This window comes from Azolla caroliniana, unplaced genomic scaffold (genome assembly GCF_043228905.1).
Source record: "Azolla caroliniana isolate FFs.n. ecotype wild unplaced genomic scaffold, voAzoCaro1.0.p SCAF_11, whole genome shotgun sequence".
NCBI classification, from domain to species: Eukaryota; Viridiplantae; Streptophyta; class Polypodiopsida; order Salviniales; family Salviniaceae; genus Azolla; species Azolla caroliniana.
In genome coordinates this window covers 11,884,881-11,905,627 of record NW_028230446.1, presented here as the reverse complement: position 1 = coordinate 11,905,627, position 20,747 = coordinate 11,884,881, and the positions used below count along the sequence as shown (strand labels likewise).

General features: G+C 38.0%; 1 protein-coding gene across 4 annotated transcripts; it reads right to left on the bottom strand.

Moving 5' to 3' along the window:
* Positions 1 to 1,855: 1,855 nt before the first annotated feature.
* On the bottom strand, positions 1,856 to 13,627 carry SBI1 (Leucine carboxyl methyltransferase). 4 transcript variants are annotated; one of them, XM_087326888.1, is made up of 13 exons: positions 13,464 to 13,627; positions 12,560 to 12,648; positions 12,302 to 12,450; positions 8,278 to 8,325; positions 5,907 to 5,988; positions 5,319 to 5,421; positions 5,059 to 5,179; positions 4,914 to 4,961; positions 3,777 to 3,860; positions 2,616 to 2,680; positions 2,440 to 2,491; positions 2,274 to 2,337; positions 1,856 to 2,180 (listed from the first exon to the last, which is right to left on the bottom strand). In XM_087326888.1, exons 1-12 carry the CDS (start codon positions 13,544 to 13,546, stop codon positions 2,284 to 2,286), a joined length of 978 nt encoding a protein of 325 aa, XP_087183014.1. In that variant the 5' UTR covers positions 13,547 to 13,627; the 3' UTR covers positions 1,856 to 2,180; positions 2,274 to 2,283. The 4 variants fall into 4 exon arrangements, 2 of the variants coding, with proteins under 2 accessions (XP_087183014.1, XP_087183013.1); XM_087326887.1 differs by having other exon boundaries at positions 2,274 to 2,312; positions 13,464 to 13,626; XR_015530444.1 differs by lacking the exon at positions 1,856 to 2,180 and having other exon boundaries at positions 2,274 to 2,312; positions 2,616 to 2,691.
* Positions 13,628 to 20,747: the final 7,120 nt, after the last annotated feature.

Sequence of the window (20,747 nt, the reverse complement as noted above, 5' to 3'; positions counted from 1 at the left end):
CTCTCTAACGTAATTACCTTATCCCTAAGATAAACTCTTAGATTACTAGCCCCAGGTCTTGGGTTTGAGACCTAAATTTCTCACCTCTCTATTACTCCAATCTCCATACTTATCCTCTAGCTTTTCTTTGGGTTGACCTTTTGGAAGTTGACAACAAAAAGAATTTCATACCAATATAATGATTGAAGTGTAGAATGAATCTTTACAAAAGCATTCCACATACACTAGTTGAATCATAACCTCTAGTAAAATAGAAAAACAAACACAAATTGAAACTCCGAATGTGGCATTCCAACAAACCACAAAACCTACCAAATCTCAAATAGAGTACAATGATACTCCATTTTGCTCCCAAAGTCTCAAATTCGGCCAACATGGGAGAAGAATGAGGCTTGTGCTCAACAATCGATAAGATATTGGGAAGCATTAAAGGCTAGAGTCAAGACATCTCGAGCACAACAAAATATTTGAGATTAGGGAACTCATGTCCAGATACGTTTTGGGTCAGAAACTAACTTGACAATCTGCACAAAAATTCATTGGCCACATTCAACTTTATTTGTTCCTAAAAGAGAGGAAAAAGATGAACAAAATCTTTCAAATATTGTTGCTATCTAATCCAATATACATATATACATAATACCCCATATAGGATATAGCCATACTAACCTTCCAATCCAATCCTCATACATAATATCCCATATAGGATATAGCCATTTGCCCTCTAACATTACAATTCTAAGAACTATCACATGTGAGTAGATTGCATAATATTAATAAGCAATGATGCATGATATTGAAACTAAACTTGTTTTGTTTACTATAATGACATCCAAACCATAATATACACCTTGCTTTTTTGTTTGACTATACACATATTTTGTCTATTATAAGAGCCAAACATAAGGCAACTTCTACCACATGGTACTCTTGCCAAACCACACCATAACAACTTATTATAATGTCTCTCAAGAAAATATCTCCCAATTTGCAATTCTCCATCTTCTATAGTGTAAGGTCGTAACAAGATGATCAGTTATATGAACTAAAATGCATTAATTTGTCCTCCTAATGAAGAATATAGGTCTTGCTGCTTACATATATGAAAGCATTCATTCTTTCAATAAGTTTGAGAAAGTAGCAATAAGTCATGAATATTATATGGTTAAGATACAAGAGTTGATTGAGATCTTCAAGGATTAAACAAAGCACTTATACCTTGTATGAAATAGCCAGTATTTAAGCATAAATTGATATAGAGTGGGAAGGGAAGAAATAAAGCAAAGGTAAGGGTACAGTAAAGAAAATCAAGAGTTACAACTCCTAGGTCTAAACCACTTCCCTATTGTGTTACAAGGTTGAGAGCTTGATTAAAAGCCATTTTAAGTTGGAGAGCAAAGCAATAAAAGAAATGAAGAGCAGCTGAACTTACTCACCCATAGTATGATTCTCTTAAAGAGGTGGTAGGTATCAAATTATAAATCATATGCATACCAAAACTTATCCTAATGCTACAGCACAATGTCTTGAGATTTATTCAAAATAAAAAAAAAGTAATCATGGCCGATGAAGTTTCATGTCACACATTTGTTTTTGAAAATTATCCATCCTCATCAAATCCCAAAAGAGAATGTCTTTTAAGGTTGTTGGTACATGAAAGATAAATCAAGTAAATATTTTTGTTCATAATTATGCCTTGCCCTGATATATCAACATCTCTTCTTCCTCTCCTTTGGAAAAAGCATTTGGCCATGGACACAATTAGACTGTCATTACATATGACTTGTAACAGTGATAACATAGGAAAGACATAGTAAGATGAGGCTGAGCACTTCCACAAGGAAAACATAGGTAAAAACATCAATAAAGTGAGCTAGAGCGCTTTTAGTTTTCCCTCGTAAAATAAGGAGCATATTTTATAGCCATGAAATTAATACAGATCCCATCTTGTATCTCACTAGAATTTGACATCTCTATTTCATACATTTTACTTAACATACACAAAAAAACTTCAACGTTCATAGAGGAAAAAGACCGTATCGTTTAATCCCAAATATCGGAAAGAAAATGTTGCAGTATTCCCATGTCTATATTTTCTTTGAGCAAAGGGTTATAAAATCCTATGAACTCTTCCCACCTTTCACAATTTCATCATGAAACCCAAAGTTTCCAAACATTCCCTGCATGGATATATTTGATAAAAAGTAACATTCTTAGAGTGCATACATACTTACAAGCATCGTGAGTTATAATCTGGATAACCATTTTCTTACCAGTTTGTCATTAATGCCATAAGAAATACAATAATGCTCCTGCAAAGAGAAAGGATGCAATAAACTACAAGATGACAAACTAAGTTATGAATTAAGAATTCCATACTATCCAGGAAGGTTTTTTCTCTATTTGCCCAAATCCAATAAGAGAATATAGTATAAATACCTGCAACATATGCCATTCTTCGAACTCATCAAATAACTCCAATCTCTCAATCCTGCCAAAGATAGTCATTTTCTGGATATTCTTATTGAAGAGCATCTCAAATCTTCCAAATAACAAAAGAAGGGAGAACTCAAGCACTTGAAAGTGATTTAAGTAAAAAAAAAGATAATACACACCTTTTCCGATCGTTTAGATCAACATGTTTATTGTAAATGACATCCATGTCTAGAGCTTCAGCTCTCTGTAAAAGCCCTTCAAAGCACATCAACTAGTCAAAGCCTAATAAATAAATCATGCTACTAATGCAACTTTAAATCCATATGACCTACGCTATATATGCACTATGGTATTCAAGAGGGATGCAATTAAGGATGATTCAAAATTTAACTGCTTTAACAAGGATTTGAGGAGCCTGAATAGAGGATATGTCTCATTTCATGCTTTTCAAGGACATTATATAGTGCTCTTTAAAGAAAAAAAGTATAAGCACTGGATAATTTACAGAAATGTGAGCACTACACATGAATGTGTAACTAGGAAAAGGTGGAGATAAATCACTGAAGTCTAACATCAACATAACATAAATTGTAATCTAGAAGACGCTATAAGGTGTACTTCTGACAAATGTCTCATAGGCCAACTTCAGCCTCTAGTAGATGTTAAAGTAACTTTCTTTCTCAGTAATCCTCTGCACCATATCAAGGAGTATATAAATCATTACCACCTGAGTAATTAAATCTTCTCAGAAATCTGGTCCATGACTGTAGCCATTCTACCCTATGGGCAAACAATATGGGTGAATTGAATTAATACACGTGAGAATTTGTTATAAATGAAAGTTGTGAACTTTTTATGAAATGGTGCATTCCCCATAAAATTATTTCCTACAAATGAGAATGGAGAATGTAGCCTAGGTTTATTCTGATCAAGCATTGGAACACCAGAACTGCAATATCTGGATTCTGTACAACATTGATGCAGTTTTCACTATTGTCTTAGAAAACACATTTCTCCGTCCCATTTACTGCATTTTTTAGGAAATATGAAATAACAGATTGTTCACACTGATTAAACAAATAGGCTCACATAAAATTAGTGCTATTCTAAACCACACGTCCAAGACTTAGAAAGTTTTCTATATGTGTTCATTTCTATATATGTGCTACCAACCAAAATGTGATTACTCTCATCAAAAATGCATTTGCTGGCAATTCACGATACTGAAGCAATGTTGCCCAGTCAAATAAATCATGGTTCTTAACGTGTTTGCAGGACATGCATTTTAGAATTCACGATTTAGAAGAAAAAAACAATGTTTCACATTTTAAGACACAAACCTGCCAACCAAAATCTGAAAATCTTCGCCTTTTAGCCTCTAATGTTGGCGTATCTTCAAGGCCTAGTAGAGGACATCCTCTCCTCTGCACAGAATATATAAACATAGAATTCCAATATATAGGCTATTTTTCACATAAGCAAAATTGCAATCCTATTCTCTCTGAATTATACTAAAAATGGAGTTGACAGATCTAATGTGGAATTTGTAAACTACACTCATAGGTACCATTCACAGTGCAAACAGAAAGATGTGAGCATAGGGTTCAAATCCCTATGACATCATAGAAAATCATACCATGATAAAGTTCAAATCCCTACTGCGACCTATTAATGCATTCTTATATATGCAATATGGACAAAATCCAAAACAGAAACAGTAGTCTAGGGGGAACCCCAAAAATTTGCAAAATGAATGTCACATTGGCAAAAACATCCCTTAACTAATATGAGTTTGCCTTGCATTAACTACTGATTTTCCAAATTTTGCATGATCTGATCACATTTCCCTGAAAGTTTTACCATTACAGGCGGCTCTAAATTTTCCAAAAAAAGCCTTATCCAATGGATCTTGCACACACGCCATCACAAGTACAGAAACAATTATTATCCTACTGTGTCATGGAAAAAACATTCTCCAGTTCTATCCTCATATTCGTAGTAAAATGCAATACTTAAAGTTTCTGAGTTAACTAGAGGTTGCATTAACTCATTTTCAGATCACCATCTTTTTAGAAATTCTAATACATAAGAATGCAACTGGAAACTATCCTTTGGACTAACTTGGACTCATGGGCTTAAAGTGCTTGGGCACAAATTTATAGGCTAAAGGTGTTCTATATGAAACCAATTACATTCATTGCCAGTCCTCTAATAGCTTCAAAATTCAACATGTTATGCTAGAAAGAAAAAGTTTACACAGTCTAAACAAGTCAGATTGTCATTGTATCCTAAAAGCAAATATGTGCATGATGAGGAAGTCAAAGTTTAGCATAAAGCGTCAAAAAAAACCCAAAAACATTCAAGATAAGAAACCTTCAGCCATGCATCACCCACACAAATAAGATGAAGGAAAGATCTACCCCAATTGTTGTTAATATAACTAGAAAAAAAGGCTTTACTTAGTAATTTGAGACAACCTCAAGGTTCCTCAGCATTTGCTGTCCAAACGCATCATCTGGGTGAATCTGTTGTGCAACATAAACTTGTGATATTCAATTAATCAATTGTTAATAGAGCATTGCCTAGAACTCCAGAGCTCAAGAGAATATAGCACAGCCCAACCTGCTCATACACCACAAAAATGGATGTAGGGAATTTGTGGCCTGTCCAGTCAATAACAGCACGGCTCACTTCAGGATCAAGGTAAATTAGCACACATTCTGCAAGGATCAGAGTTGGCAAACTGATAACCCAACAGAGGTCAGCAACTGTTACTAAAATCTTTTGATTTTTCTTTGCTTTTCTTTCCCAAGAAAAATATCCTTCCCATCAGATAAGATATTGCCCTGAGATATTTTTTCAGGAATATCACCTTTTCGTACCTGAGATCGACGTTTGCCTGCTCCAATATCATATTCAGTGAGTTAATATCACGTAGGTCTGCAGGTAGAAGCTTGTAATGGTCACTGAATACTTGCCCTTTTTCTGCATCCAGTGCATGTAGAAAGACCTTCAGTAGTTGTTTAGTAGGACAACCATGTACGTATATAATAAGCAGCTGCCCAAAGAAAGGATAATAGAATTATAATAAGAGTCTAAATATGTAGTTCCAAATCTTCAGAGGGTACTACAACCCCAATATTTTGGCATACTAAGGTGGAAACTCTTCATTTGTGAGTATTTTCCAATACCAGAACATTATGTTGCCTGAATAATCAATTATTCATCAGGGGAAGGAAAGAAGTATAATTTTCTAGAAATATATTTATACTGATTTATTCTTGTTCGTCAACCAGCATCCCACATGTATGTAATATATTTTTTAACCTTAACGCAATTGAACTAATAGATGTATGACAGAGCTTTAAATCCAAACTTTTGAACTTGATACTTTCACCAAATTTACTCAAGCTAGATATGTAATTATCATCAGTAAACAAACTAATGCACTGTAAGGATCGTTTGATTACCTTTACATATGATGGCGCCAGAACCAAGCTTACTATGCATTGCCTCATAAGCATCAATAATTGTTGCCTTCTTGCTCGTTACCTATTACAAGGTAGATAAATGCATATAGAGAGGTAAACACAATATGAACAATAAACAATAAGCAACATAAAAAATCACGATATGTTTTACATATGCTCTATATAATTCCAGATTAAAATATAGGATCCATAAACATAGACATATCATAACCAGCCTCTAGAGTCTTTGATAGATAAGTTTAGAAAGTTTGATCTAGCTTTATTATACAATCCACAATTGATTGATAGAGAAATAACATTGCTGTGTTATACTAATTAACTAACATTTGCCAAATACTAAATATTACAGAATGAGAGAATTTTACATAAAGTCAAATGAATTCCATGTGATAATCTCTAACAGCACATATAACCCAAAGAACAATAAACAAGGACTTCTCAAACACACAATCCACTTGACAAACCCATTGAGCTGTGTCAAGAAGAAGAGATTAAAAGAATTGTAAATGAAGATCCCTAATCAATCAAAAGCAGCCCAACCAACTATTTGAACAGGAAACAATTTCCAACTGAGATGCAAAAAACCTAGAGACACCATTTGCAAGCCCCTTTTCCCTGCAAAAGTTTCCTCTCCAGTTGCGACTTTCTTGCACACCCACTTGAGCCCATTGAACTATATTATGAACAAGAGATTAAAAGAACTGTTGGCGAAGTCCCCTAATCAATCAAAAACAGCCCAACTGTTTGAACAGGAAACACCTAATAATTGAGATGCCCAAAACCTAGAGACTCCATTTCCAAGACCGTTTCTCTGCAAACTTTAAACATGAGTTTCTTGCAATGATAAAATTAATTGCTTTTGCTCAACACAATTTGACTCCACCAAACATAATTAACTGGTCTGATTCTTAAACAAACTCAAATTAATTCTCATTTTAACATGCCAGATCGACACAGCCCCATAGAGTCCACATATTAAAAACATCCATTGTCCAACTGATCAGCGCACATTCTCTCGTTATATCTACCCAGCCTGCTTCTGCTTCTCTGTAACAGAGTTTGTCTTCACAATCTTATATTCTTTGAGCTGTAAGCCCAAATAGGTATTTCTGATTCAGCCCATAGATGGAATTTCTGATACATATTGCTTGAGTCAGTCTGAAACCCCATTCAGCAAGCTTTAAATTCAAAAACAATCATGCAAATCTAATGTGTTTCTGTGCTGCCCAATATTTAATAAATCTACCATGTTATCAATTTCTAATTCTTTTTGCACAAGTAGCAAAGTCCGCCAGCCTGTTCTATTGTTAATTTATCTATCTCACACTAAAATACCTACCAGCTGTTAAGTACAAAACCTAGAGCACTTCAGAAGAAACAAAACTTTTGTATGATATGATCATTTCTCTTGTGCTTTAGGTTTAGGATACAGTCTTGTTGCCCCTTTGTTCTACACCTGAAATTGTCCAATATAGCCAAACTAACCAATGGACAAACTCTTATATACCAAGTCTATTAGAATATCTGAATATAAAGCATGGAGAAGTATTTTGTTCTTTGGTAGCCTACTATCTATAGCTTGTAATGGGAGCTGTAGTTATTATAAGAAGATTAATAGTTTGCACAAGAATATCAAAAGTTTCACTTGGTCTTATATCTATTTCACATGTGTCACAAACTGAAGTTTCTATTAGACATTTATTTGACCTATAAAACACTTTTGAAAGAAAAAACATAATAAACAAGGAGATCAGGAACTCAATATCATGTTCCTATCTCAAAACAGTAATATTATCATAGAATTTCTATAAGCTGACACACTTGAGTCCTTCAAAAATCACTGTTAACAAGCATTGAATCCAATCCTCTCAAGGGGTTTTAAAGATTTGTAGACCAAGTTCAAATCATAAACAGAATTTGATGCAACTCCACCAAATACAAATTATATGAAACGGTTCAGCTTACCAGGTTCACAAGATTCATTTAAAGCTTTCGTTGTCTTGACATGCTGCAGGGGATTTATTTAAAATTCTAGGCATGTGCATTGTAGGAAGAGAATCTTATAGGGCTTCCCATGGCATAGGAGCTCTATCATCTATGTCAAGTCTCTGACTAAGGTTCATTCAAGATAAAATGATTGGAAGATTGTGATACCCTGATGCAAATCAGAAGAAGTCTCCTACATAATAGCAAATAAAAATACAAGTGCATGTGTATATTGCAATAAAATGTACTGATGTAACTGCCTATGACATAGAAAATCTATGCAAAAGTCTTAGACCCCCCATATCTAGCAAAAATATGAGATTTTTTCTTCGTGTTGGTATGACACACTAAAATCAGAAATTACCTCCTTGAAATCCAGCTCCACAAATAAATGAGGTGCCCTCCCCTCATCCTGCAAAAAGGTAGCAATTAGGCTCAATAGACTTTATTCTGTAGAAGAAAAAACCAACAGATGAGGTAACCAATTATTGAACAGCTAGAAAACATAAATAGACTCGGGCATGCATGAAATCCGAATTTTTACCTTCAAATATCTTGTCCTAAATAATGCATGGCCATTTCAGTCCTTCCTTTTGGAAGGTTGCAAGAAAATAATGATATGGAGTGCTGTGTACCAGTCAACTACAGGTCAGAAGAGTGAAAAAATTATTGCTACAGCAGAATTGAATTGGAAACAGAACACAAAATAAACTTTATGGCACACCCATACCATATTCCAAAGGGAACGTCACCGTGACAAACAAAACAATAGCTTGGAACAAGAAAAGATTCTCCAGCTTTGTTAAATGACATGATATAAAAGCCTCTTAGACCACTGACAATCCTTCCATTTCAAACTTACAAGTTTGAACATTAGTTTTTCTCTAATAACCAAAAAAACCTTGCATTCGACTATACCATACCCATAAATATTCCAAAGGGAACATCCCTGAGACAAACAAAACAATAGTTTGGAGCAAGAAAAGATTCCCCGGCTTTGTTAAATAACACACAAAGATACAAAATCCTTCTAGACCACCAAAAACTCTTCCATTTCAAAGTTCAAAGTTTGAACAATAGTTTTCCTCTAATGCCAAAAAATACTCGCGTTCAACTATCGAAGTAATTTTGTTTCTTCTAATTATTAATTGAAAGAAAACTTGTGTTAAGCAATCAAATGTGAGCTTCAAAAGTTTCAGAAAACACCACTTCTTTTTTACCAAAATACCACTACTTCTGTCATTAAGTCAAATTAACACTATTTTTTTATCTACACTTACACTTGGATTAACACTAATAATAAGATTATTATTACCTGTATTATGATCAATGATTAACAACCACAATAATAACACTTCTACTTTTATTTAGATCCCATAATACAACTTATCATCATATCATTGTAAGAGTTAAATAACGTTTATTTTGATGGGTGTTATTCAGGGCTCCAATTAACACTCATAATCTGGCAGTTGTCATGACAGCCAAGAGCTGCCACTCATAATGAGTGGCATCTGGGCTCTAATGAGCACTAATCAAGTTAATCTAACTAGTTAATAGCGTTGATTTGATATAATTGGAAAGTAGGGGTATTTGGTAATTTCTCAACAGCTATCAGCATTTTCATAATTTTAAGAAAAGTTGTGGAATTCTGATAGGCTATAAGCTAGGGGTGAGTCGGTGTTTTCTCTTTGTTTCCAAGAGTAAATAACAAGGGGGGGAAAAGACCTGCTGCTTTATCAGCATCGAAATTCAGAGTTTCGTTCATGATTGAGGAATATATACGTAGATGATGCCTGTGTGATCATGGATGCATCTATGCATGAATTATGGCGCAGTTATGCAAAAAAAAAAAAAATTGCTTTAACTTTCTCTTTATGACACTTCCTCTTTGTCTCTTTCTTCTGTTGTAGCTTATGATCTGTGTATGCTTCAAGCTAACAAAGCATTTGGCTTTTGGAGAACATGAACTGTCTTTAAGCCATTTTCCTCTCATGTTATGCATCAGATCCAGATTCCAGTGATGATGGTTGGATAGACGTTGAATTTTCAGTTTTTTTTATTTGACTCTCCTTTTCTTGTAGTTTTATGTGTATTTTTTATCTTTATTTGATGCTATTTTATGCCTATATGAACTCCATTTGATGATATCTTATGGCTAATTTATCTTTGTTTGATGTTATTTTATGTCCACCATATCTCCACTTGATGTTATATAATGTCTACTTGTTATTCATCTGATGTTATCTGGATGTAGTTGTATGTATATTTCTTTCATATGAATCTCACATTATTTCTTCTGCATTCTTCATTTGATGTTGTGCAAGCAATCCCTATGAACTAGTTTTCCAATGGAGAGTAACGACCTGTCCAGGGATTTAGGTTTGGAATAAGTATGAGGAGAATTGGATAATATATCCACTGTAGTCTACTTTATTTCATCTGATGTTATCTGGTTGTAGTTGTATGTCTATTTCTTTCATCACGAATCTCACATTATTGCAACCTGCACTATTCGTTTGATGTTGTGTGAGCAATCCCTATGGAATAATTGTGAGATGGAGTGTAAGAACTGTATAGGGATTTCGTCTGGAATGAGTATGAGAAAAATTGGCTAATATGTCTCCTGTAAGGGGAAGATACAATCTAGTTTCTGAGACACACTTTAGATTTTGAGATTTTGATTCAGTGATTCACAATAAATGAGATGTGTTTCATGCTCAATAATGTGAATAATATCTTGGTCCACTCATGCAAATGTATAATATCATGCCCGTGACACTTGTGTCACATTCCTTGACTTTTTGCATAGTTGTTGCCGAGTTTTATAGATATGTTCTGCATGTTCTACCACTCCTTCATTTGTTTCTCTCCTCCACATGCATGGGAGTTACGGTCCTTCGACATGTCATACTACAACCCTTACAGTGGGTGGGATCATTTTTGCATTTTAAGAACATATGGAGATTATAGATTAACATGTAAGCCAGGTGTACTAAGGATTAATGTTATTTTGGGTCTCCTTTATTTTTTAGTCTCCTTTGTCTTCTCACTTCTAGCATAAATATGGTATGAATACACCCTATTATAGGATTTCTTTTGGTTCATGCAATAAATGGGGAAGATGCACCAAATGGCTTGTGCTCAACTATTTTTGTCTCCATTAATCTTCACATTATAATTATCACTTTAATTCCCTGCACTCACTCATATGTATGAGTTTTGACCCATATACGAGTTTTGCCCCAAGAGGACATTAACACAATTTTCTCTGTCTCTCTTTCTCCTCTTGTTATAACCATTAAGTTATTGAGTTCCTTAATTGTGGTGATTGAAAAGTTATTCATCATCGGTGACTCTCATTCCATCAATATTTGCCCGATGCATACAGTTTTTGCTGCTTACTTATCCGAGTTTGGTGATTTTCAATTCTATTATGTTAAAGCCAAGAGAAAGCATATATATGGTCCTGGCTTCACCTTACCACAAGCAACTGTGTTTCCATGCAGTATTTGTAGAGGAGTTTCTGTACATTAACCGGAAACTATATGATGCAATTGCCTTGATGTCCTCATTGAGAATGTGTGATGCATTATCTGTACACTTAAGATTTGGTTTCTTTTTTTATAAAGCAAAACAGAAAATGTCCTTTGTTGTTCAGGGATGATGGTACTTTAAGATTGTGACGACTTCACTCAGTTTGCCTACATATGAATGGTTATGGAGAAGCTACTGAGAGTTATCCATAGACCTACATGAGTAATCTTTTCTGAGTGAATGACACACATGCAACCGCTGTACTGTTTTGCACATCATCGATATGGATTTTGGAGAGATGGCCCATTGGAACCAGATTTGAGAAGATCATGACAGATGCATGTCTTTTTTTTTTGCGAATAGGTATGAATGGTACAATTCTCTACATCTTTAAGCCTTAAGCTTACACTGCTCTACATTCTCAATATTTAAGTTTGAGGTTTAGACCTGTGTTATTACATTTTTGTAACTGAGGTTCTACGTTTTCAAATCTCATATTTAAATGTGGAGGTGCAGCCTTGCTCTCCAACTGAATGTTTGTATAATAGGGAATCTAGCTCAATTAACTCTGAAATTTATTTCTCATTAGTGACTACAAATTCATGTGGCAAAAAATATCATCTTCTGCCAGAGGCAAAATAAGTCAGGTATAGTATTCGTAAGCTTCATAGTGACCATGTATATATACATACACATTGCAAAATAAGCTGGGTACACTGTTTCTAAGCTTTATACAGAGGGAAAGATGCATTCATACATACATAAATGCATATATATCTACACACACATACACGGCCATGACTTTGGTATTATATATCTGCATATGTATCCAGGCCAAATACTCAACTTACCTGTAGTGTGAAGAAAGTTGTATCAAATCCTGCACCAAGAGATAAAATTTGTTTCTTGGAATGGATGGAGATTCCTTCAGAAGAAGATGGTTCAGCCTCTAGGAATTGTAATAAAAGCTTCCTGATGGCAGCCCACCGTGCATAATAACCTTTTGAAACAAAGAACATTTACAGGTTGATATTATTCTTTCAACATCTAATTCTTTGACATTGTCATTTTTACAAATTCTTCATTCGCAAGATCAAAACAGAACCTACCTCGATTTATGATCGGAGATCTTCTTGTCAAGCGACGAACAAAAAACTGTACATAATTATCTTCCATATAGCCTTTTTTTACACATGATCTGCTCAATAAGGATCAGATCAATTACAATAGCATATTGTGCATAAGTGCATATACCTCAATGACACTAGAAAAGGAAACTGGAAATATGTGAAATGGGAATCAATCATCCTTAAATCCAATGAATAATTCATTGCATTGACATAATTATATTCCAATGAAAATGCCTTCCCCACAGGTAATCTTGAAGTGGCTACATTCATTTATCATATACTCAAGTTAATCCAATAAAAAAGAAAAGGTTGACTTTCGAGCGTATCACTCATGTTACTGATACATCATTGATATATATGTTGGAATGAAAAGCTTTGTTTGATATATATGTTAGAATGAAAAGCCTTATCAGAAGCAATCCTGAATTATATGGCTGCCCATTCAAAACAGAAAACTAAAAATTGGTCCTCTGAATAATACCAGCAGTTGTCGCTCAAAGCCTCCCCCGATATTTTATTTATTTATTTATTCATTCATTCCTTTGTTATTTATTTATTGATTGATTTATTCATGATTTTATTGAGTTATTTATAATTTACTAATTTATGCTTATATAAATTTGTATGTAACCTGGAAATGCTTATTCTTCATATTATCCAAGAAAAACAAAAGAAATGAGCACGAACTCAAGTCTTTGGAACGCATCAGTACCCTATGAATAATAAAACATCATCATTGATGCGGCAGCTATAAAAGAAAGTCTCATTGTATGTAGGTATGTAGGTATGTATGTATGTATGTATGTATGTAGAGTTTCTAAACTGAGTAGAACGAGGAAAGCAAACCAGTGGAAGCAAAAGAAAAGATGAGCAGAAGACTCACAGTTTGCTGGAGGAGGCTTCATCGTTTGTAGATTGGACTGCTGCATCTGCGTTGAAGCTGCTCTGAGGAAGAGGATGTTCCATTAGAGCGCCCAGAACAGTGTGGTTACTCTCTCTCTCTCTCTCTCTCTCTCTCTCTCTCTCTCTGTATCTCTGTGTCTCCCTCTCTCTGTTTTCGACACCGCTGCTCTGCTGCTGCAGCTGCTGCGGTCACCATTTTCTGTAATTACTGCAATGCCCCTAACCCTAACCTTCCTCTTCTCACTTTCTGCAATTACCGGAATGCCCCTTAACCCTAAAACCCATCCTTCCCTCTACAACGTTTTCTATAATTTGCCGGAATGCCCCTAAACCCTAACCCCGATCTTCCTCCTCTGCAATCACCACCAGACCGCTCTATTGCTTCATCGACATTACACAATTTGATTAGCAATTTGTGTTGATAATACGAATTTGTGATAACTAACTTTTGTCAATCGTGACATTCCTTTCTCTATAGGCAGCATCCTCACACAAAAAGTCGTGACCATATGTGTAGCATTCGTCATCCATGCACATTCATAACCGACAACAAGTAGTCTAGCAAACTAGTAGAGCAACAGACAAAAAACAAGATGGTTACACATAGAGAGAGAGAGAGAGAGAGAGAGAGAGAGAGAAAGAGAGATGTGCTCAAAGAAGATTGTCTTTCATTAACCTTCAAACTCTTTTTATAAGAACAATTACCTACTTATATAGTTAGGTTAATTGTGTTCACACTAGAGATACAGAGTGGGTGGAGTGGGACTTTTATCCCAACACTTCCTAACGGAATTCAAAAAGACGATTGTCACAATGGATTGCTTGTGAGATCGCTTGGGATAATGAGGTGGGCTCCAGAAAGTTCAAGAGAAGATTCTTGACATTGCTCTGAAGGCCCCGCTGAAAGTGATAAGCTAAAGCTTGATCATCCCAATTGACGTTGCATGCTAGTTGTCGGAATTCTGAACCATAGACAGAAGTTGTGCGCAAACCTTGTTCTAGTGCATAAAGCTTGGTGAGGGTTGCACGTCACCGGTCTATCTCTCCAAACGTGGCCTCTAACTCACCGAGGAAGGTGGGAAAGTTCTCTAATAGAGATGATGAAGTTTCTACTAATGGTGCAAACCAATCTTGGGCCGGACCGGAGAGGAGGGTGCCCACAAGGCCGACTTTGTCGACGACCATTTGCATAACGTTGAGGTTGTAGTTGAATGATAAGTCGAATCTAGTTGATGAACCCTCAAAAACGTGACCTCGTTCCATCAAATTTTTCTAGGTGGCTAACCTTAGGCTCAAGAAAATGAGAAGAAGCTACGCTAGATGTCAGTAGAATATTGGGCTCTGTGCTAGGTTGCATTGGACAACTAGGCTCCGCAGGCTATGAGTATAGTGAGGTGTTGACTTGAAGTTCTCATAAAGAATGCCGAAGAGCTTCATTTTCAAACTGGAGTTGTTGTGAGGCTACCATTATCTAGGTTAATTCACTGGTTGGGTCGGACATGGCTACAACTAGAGGGAGAGCTACGAGAATGGGAAGGTGAGCAAATTGTCACAAGTAGATAATATGCACAAGAGACTAGAAGAAAATTGAATGGATGAGTTGATGAATTGAAAGACTCTGTAACTAGTGTTGTTTCACCTTGATTGTAATCTAGGTGAACACACGTATTTATACAAGTTCCGAGATTGAATATCTATGGAATATACTGGAGAAAAATCTCTAGAATATACTCGTCTAGAACCATAGAATATTTCTAGAATATACTAAAGACTAGAATATTCTGGAATGTATTGTATGTTAGACTTTACAATCTGAACCATATATAAATTCACATATAACTCAATAGTTTCCATATGGTTTATCTAACACAACACTATGTATTGGTTGTGTGATAGGTCAGAGGTTCGAGTTTAGAATGTGACAATGGTGCTGATAGCTGGAAAGAGAGTTGAGTGAACGTTTGACTCGACCTTTCGACTTCTAGGAGTATTGGACTCACGGGAGCCTTTGAGTTCCCAAACGTCCACACCCTCTTAGTCATTGCGTCCTTCGTAGTTCAAGACCCCCATGGTTCCATACACGGGAGCCTTTGAGTTCCCAAACGTCCACACCCTCTTAGTCATTGAGTCCTTCGTAGTCCAAGACCCCCATGGTTCCATACAGTAGCACGCACATGCATATACGATAACAAGGTCGTGATGGATACCTATAAAAGTGTGATGTGGAAGCTTACAAACAAAATGGTTTAGCCGACAACAGTAGACTATCAGGAATACACAGAGAATGGAAGTCGAGAGCAAGTACATAGTGAGAGAGAGTAAGTAGATAAAACAAATTCAATTATAAAACAACAACACTCAGTACATACAATGAGCACTAGGCTGACTCGAGTACTGACAAGTACTAAATGCTCACTTAAACATTTGAATAATATAGTTACACAGTTCAACTTTAATTTGTTCATCTTGTTAATCTATCATCAACTTCTTGATCTTCAACACCTAAGTGTTGTTTCTATTTTTGTTCATCTTGTTAATCTATCTTCATGTTGTATTCTGATTAAGTTGTCTTGCCACTCTCGACTTTAATCTGTTCATCTTGTTAATCTATCATCAACTTCTTGTTCTTCAACACCTAAGTGCTATTTCTATTTTTGTTCATCTTGTTAATCTATCATCAACTTCTTGTTGGGTGTTGTTTGTCTCTCTCTCTCTCTCTCTCTCTCTCTCTCTACAACCGTCGTGTGCCACACTGTCGTCGTTGTCGTCTGCGACGTTTGTCGCCGCCTGCTACCGAGCTGCACTCCCCCCCCCATCGTGTTGCTGTCATCTGTTGGCGCGCTGCCGCCTCTGACGTCCGTCGCCGTTTGTTGCCGTTTGTTGCCGTCCGTCGCCGTCTACTGCCGTCCGTCGCCGTCAACTGTCGTCAGCGTGCTGGACGACCTGCTGCAGTTCGCCATCATCCGTTGTAGTCGCCATTGCCGTTGCCGTGCTCTTCTCCTCCTTGTTTCTTGAGGTTGCCGAGTGTCGCGTTTCTTCTCTTGGCGGCGCATCCTTGTTCTTTTAGCGTGCTCGTCGTGTGCAAAATGCAGATGTGACTACGACATAACACAAACTCGGCTAAGTCTCGAACCCATTTATTTTATCCTTTTTTTCTTTCTACAATGTCTAAACGAAAGGAACACAAGGATACACAAGACGAGGCTATAAGTAAGGAGGACTTTTTGGATATGTTTAACCGTTTAACAAAAATAGAGATGGATATGAAAAAATGGGTGAAAGACGCCGAAACCCACAAGAAAAAAGATAGAGAGGAAAAAGACACCCTCAAGGCCGAAATAGAAAAACTTAAAGAGGAAAACACAAACCTCAAACAACAACTTAATGACATCAAGGTATCCCGAGAGGACGGTGAAATATCCTCCATTGAGGATATAAAAGATGAGATCAAAAAAGTTAAAGAGGAGGTTAAAAATAACATAGAGTTAGCAAAAACGGGTTGGGTAGATGTGGTTAAAAGAAACATTAAAAAAGAAATAAAGGATGAAAATATTGTTAATACCACCCTCGAAGAGGAGAAAATGCGTCAGGCCCGACGCCTAAATGTGCGTGTCACTGGGCTCAAGGAAGGTGCATCCCCAGACGAGGATGCACAAACACTCGGGAAAATGTTAGGGTACACAACGACCCTACCTATCTGTTGGGAAACAGGTCCCTCCGGATGGGAAGGAAGAAGAACAGTGCCGATGAACAAACTCGACCGAGGCCGAAACCGTATGAGGAGGACCCGGCTACGGAGAGCCGGATGGTACAGACCCGGTATGAACCGGATGAGGAGTACCCGGCTACGGAGAGCCGGATGGTGCAGGCCCGGTATGAACCGGATGAGGAGTACCCGGCTACGGAGAGCCGGATGGTGCAGGCCCGGTATGAACCGGATGAGGAGTACCCGGCTACGGAGAGCTGGATGGTACAGACCCGATGAGAACCGGATGAAGAGACATATTCGTAAATATGTTTCTGAGAGCCCATCGAGGCTATATTTGTAAATAGCCGAAAAGTCATATTAGTATAAATATGACTTAGGGCAAACTTTTAGTAACTGTTGTTGTTGTCATTCTTTTTCTTTGTTGGTGCAAGAAGAAGAGTGAGCACGTAATAGTGTACAGAGAGAGAGAGAAAGAGGTTGTTGCCTCAGTGAACTCACTGTTGTACATTCTCACATAATGACAGTTTGCAGCCTGTGGGCTGCCGTGGTTTTTCCCTTAGTTTGGGGTTTTCCACGTAAACCTCCTGTGTACTATTATTTTTCTTCTCCACTGTGTCGTGCATTTGTTTCCCGTTTTCTGCGTATGAAAAGAAGCTCGGTTGTGGCCGAGTGTTGGACATAAGGAGCCTTGAGTTCCCGTCACTATCACCAAAGCTTGGAGGGCCGGACGCGACACAACTAGGAAGAGAGCCTTAGTTCTTCAATTTAAAGACTTAGACTCTAGAATCACTTTCTTTAAGAAGAGACCAATTCTTCGAGGATTGGGTGGGGACCCTATCTATCTCGATGAAGACCTCACCAAGATGCAAATTGAGCATCGCAAGAGTTGTATGCCAAAGGTTATGCAAGCTCGCAAAGATGGGCATCACGCCTTTTATCGAGATGGGCGAGTGATCATAAATGATCGCACTACTAATTGACGGCGTGTGGCCCATGTGACAAAAAACACACTTAGGATGACCTTATGGAATTGTAACGGCGCACTCTGGACACACCCCGGCCGCCTAGAGGGGATATTAAAGGAATCAGATATAGTTTGCCTAGTAGAAACACACCAAAGCCCAAATAGGGGACTCCCACGAGTCGAAGGATTTCGTTGGGAGTTGGCTTTTAGACAAACCTCATGTCGATGCATTACCAGGGGATCTGGAGGTGTCGCAATATTGTTTCGGAGGGAGCTACATAATAGGATAGAAATACTGAGCACAGACCTAGAAGCTCGTTTTATGTGGGTGAAAGTCTCCACAAGCAAGGACAAGGCAGTAATTTTCGCCATTTGTTACTTCCCCCCGAAAGGCTCTCGTTATAATCTGGCTGGCGAGGCGAGATTAGTTGATGACGGAGTGCCACATGGGCCTTCCCCATATGAACCTCTATCGGATGACATAATCCGATATTCTTCCCAAGGCGAAGTATTCCTTGTAGGAGACTTTAATGCGAGAACCCAATCTCGACAATGCACAATATTTCAAATGAATAGAAACCTAGAAATGGTAAATGTCGATCCTTCAGACATAGACACCACACGTAGATCAAAGGATCAAGGTGCAGACGCCACGAGCTTTGGCCATCATTTGCTCGAACTCGGTAGTCGGCACCAGATGGTCATATATAATGGTTTAGCCAAGTGGCCAGATTCGGAAGAGCTCACATGTTTCCCACATGGAGGAGGGGAAAGCACAGTCGATTATCTAATAGGACGCCCTGAAGCTACCCACATGATTAACTCCTTCCGAGTGGCCCCATGTCCTATTGGCACGGACCATAGTTTCTTATACTTCGAGATAAAATGCGATATCTCTAACGTCACCAACTCTAGTCAACCACGCCATGACATCACAATACATTTCACACATGAGCTCTCTGACATATATGCTCGACATGTTCAAGCCCATCTCTCCTCCCTTGATCCCTCCCTACCTTTAGAGAGCCTTAGTACGAAACTCACACACATCCTTCATTCTGCAGCGGTTAGCAGTTTCCCATACACGAAACACTCCAATCAAGGTAAAGTAGGATCTATGCCACAAAATAGATGGTATGATGAGGATTGTAGGTGCTTACATCGACAACTTACAATATCGCAACTCAGTGGTAGTATTACCTCAGTACAAGCTCGTAAAGAAATGCGCAAGATGACACGTCGTAAGAGACGAGCATGGGAGGCATCCCAATATTGGGAACTCTACCACATGCTCATGAGTAGCGATTGTGCCACTGCATGGAAGAGATTACGGGAACCAAGACCACAAACACCCATCGAAGATCCCGAAACTTGGCACACTTATACAGAGAGACTTTACCACATCCCAAACCAACCACCCATTCCAATGCCTTCTACACCCCGACCTACTGTGGGGACACTCTTCACGACCTCTAGGGTCACGAAGGTCATAAAGAAATTACAACATAGGAAGTCCATGGACCACACAGGATTGCGAGCAGAACACATCATATATGCGAGAGTGCCTAGCTCCCTTGTTAACTCTAATCTTCAATCGTGCCCTTGCAGAGGGTTTTCCATCACAATGGACCATGAACACAGTGGCCCCCATACATAAGGGGGGGGACCCCATGGACCCAAATACTTATAGGACCATTATGATAGGTCATACCCTTGCTAAATTATATGGTGCAGTAATGGAGGCAGAGCTTAGCGAGTATATGGAGACCTTAAATCTTCGTGCACCTGAACAGGCTGGCTTTAGACGAGCCTTCTCCACTATTGACCATATCTTCACACTTAGATGCTTAATTGACCAGACTAAGGCTCGCAAGAAGAAACTATATCCGCAAAGCCTTTGACACGGTCCTTAGAGAGCGGTTGTTTGATAGGCTTAAGAGCTTGAGGATACCAGATGACATGGTTTGGGCCATCTACGCACTATATGAACAAGTGTCCGGGTGTGTTCGATGCCCAGGTGGCATATCTGATAGTTTCACTAGCACTATTGGTGTAAAACAAGGTTGCCCCTTATCTCCGACTCTTTTTGGGATCTACATTGATGAGATCACAGATTTTATTGCTCGTAAGGGAGGCAATGGAGTAGTCCTGGGGGATACGCAGGTGCGTATCTTGCTCTATGCAGACGACATAGTTTTGCTCTCTGAATCCGAACACGACCTACAAAGGCACCTTAATGCCTTAGATGACTTTTGCACACAACGAGGATTGGTAGTGAATCTAGGGAAAACTAAAGTCCTTATCTTCCACACGTCGGCCCAAGTTAGAGCTAAGTGTCACCTAACTATCTCCCATAGCCCAGTTGAGGTGGTTGGATCATATGTCTATCTCGGAGTCACTTTCAGTGCCCGCTCAGGTAAATTTTCGATGACACAAGCAGCGAAGGATAGACTTACAAGAGGACATGCATCCCTCTCACTCCTCGAGAGACAATGCCACTAAGCATACTTCCAAGAGCCACAAACTAAAGGGTGGCTCTTTGACTCATTAGTGACTCCCTCTCTCATGTATGCATCAGCGGTTTGGGCCCC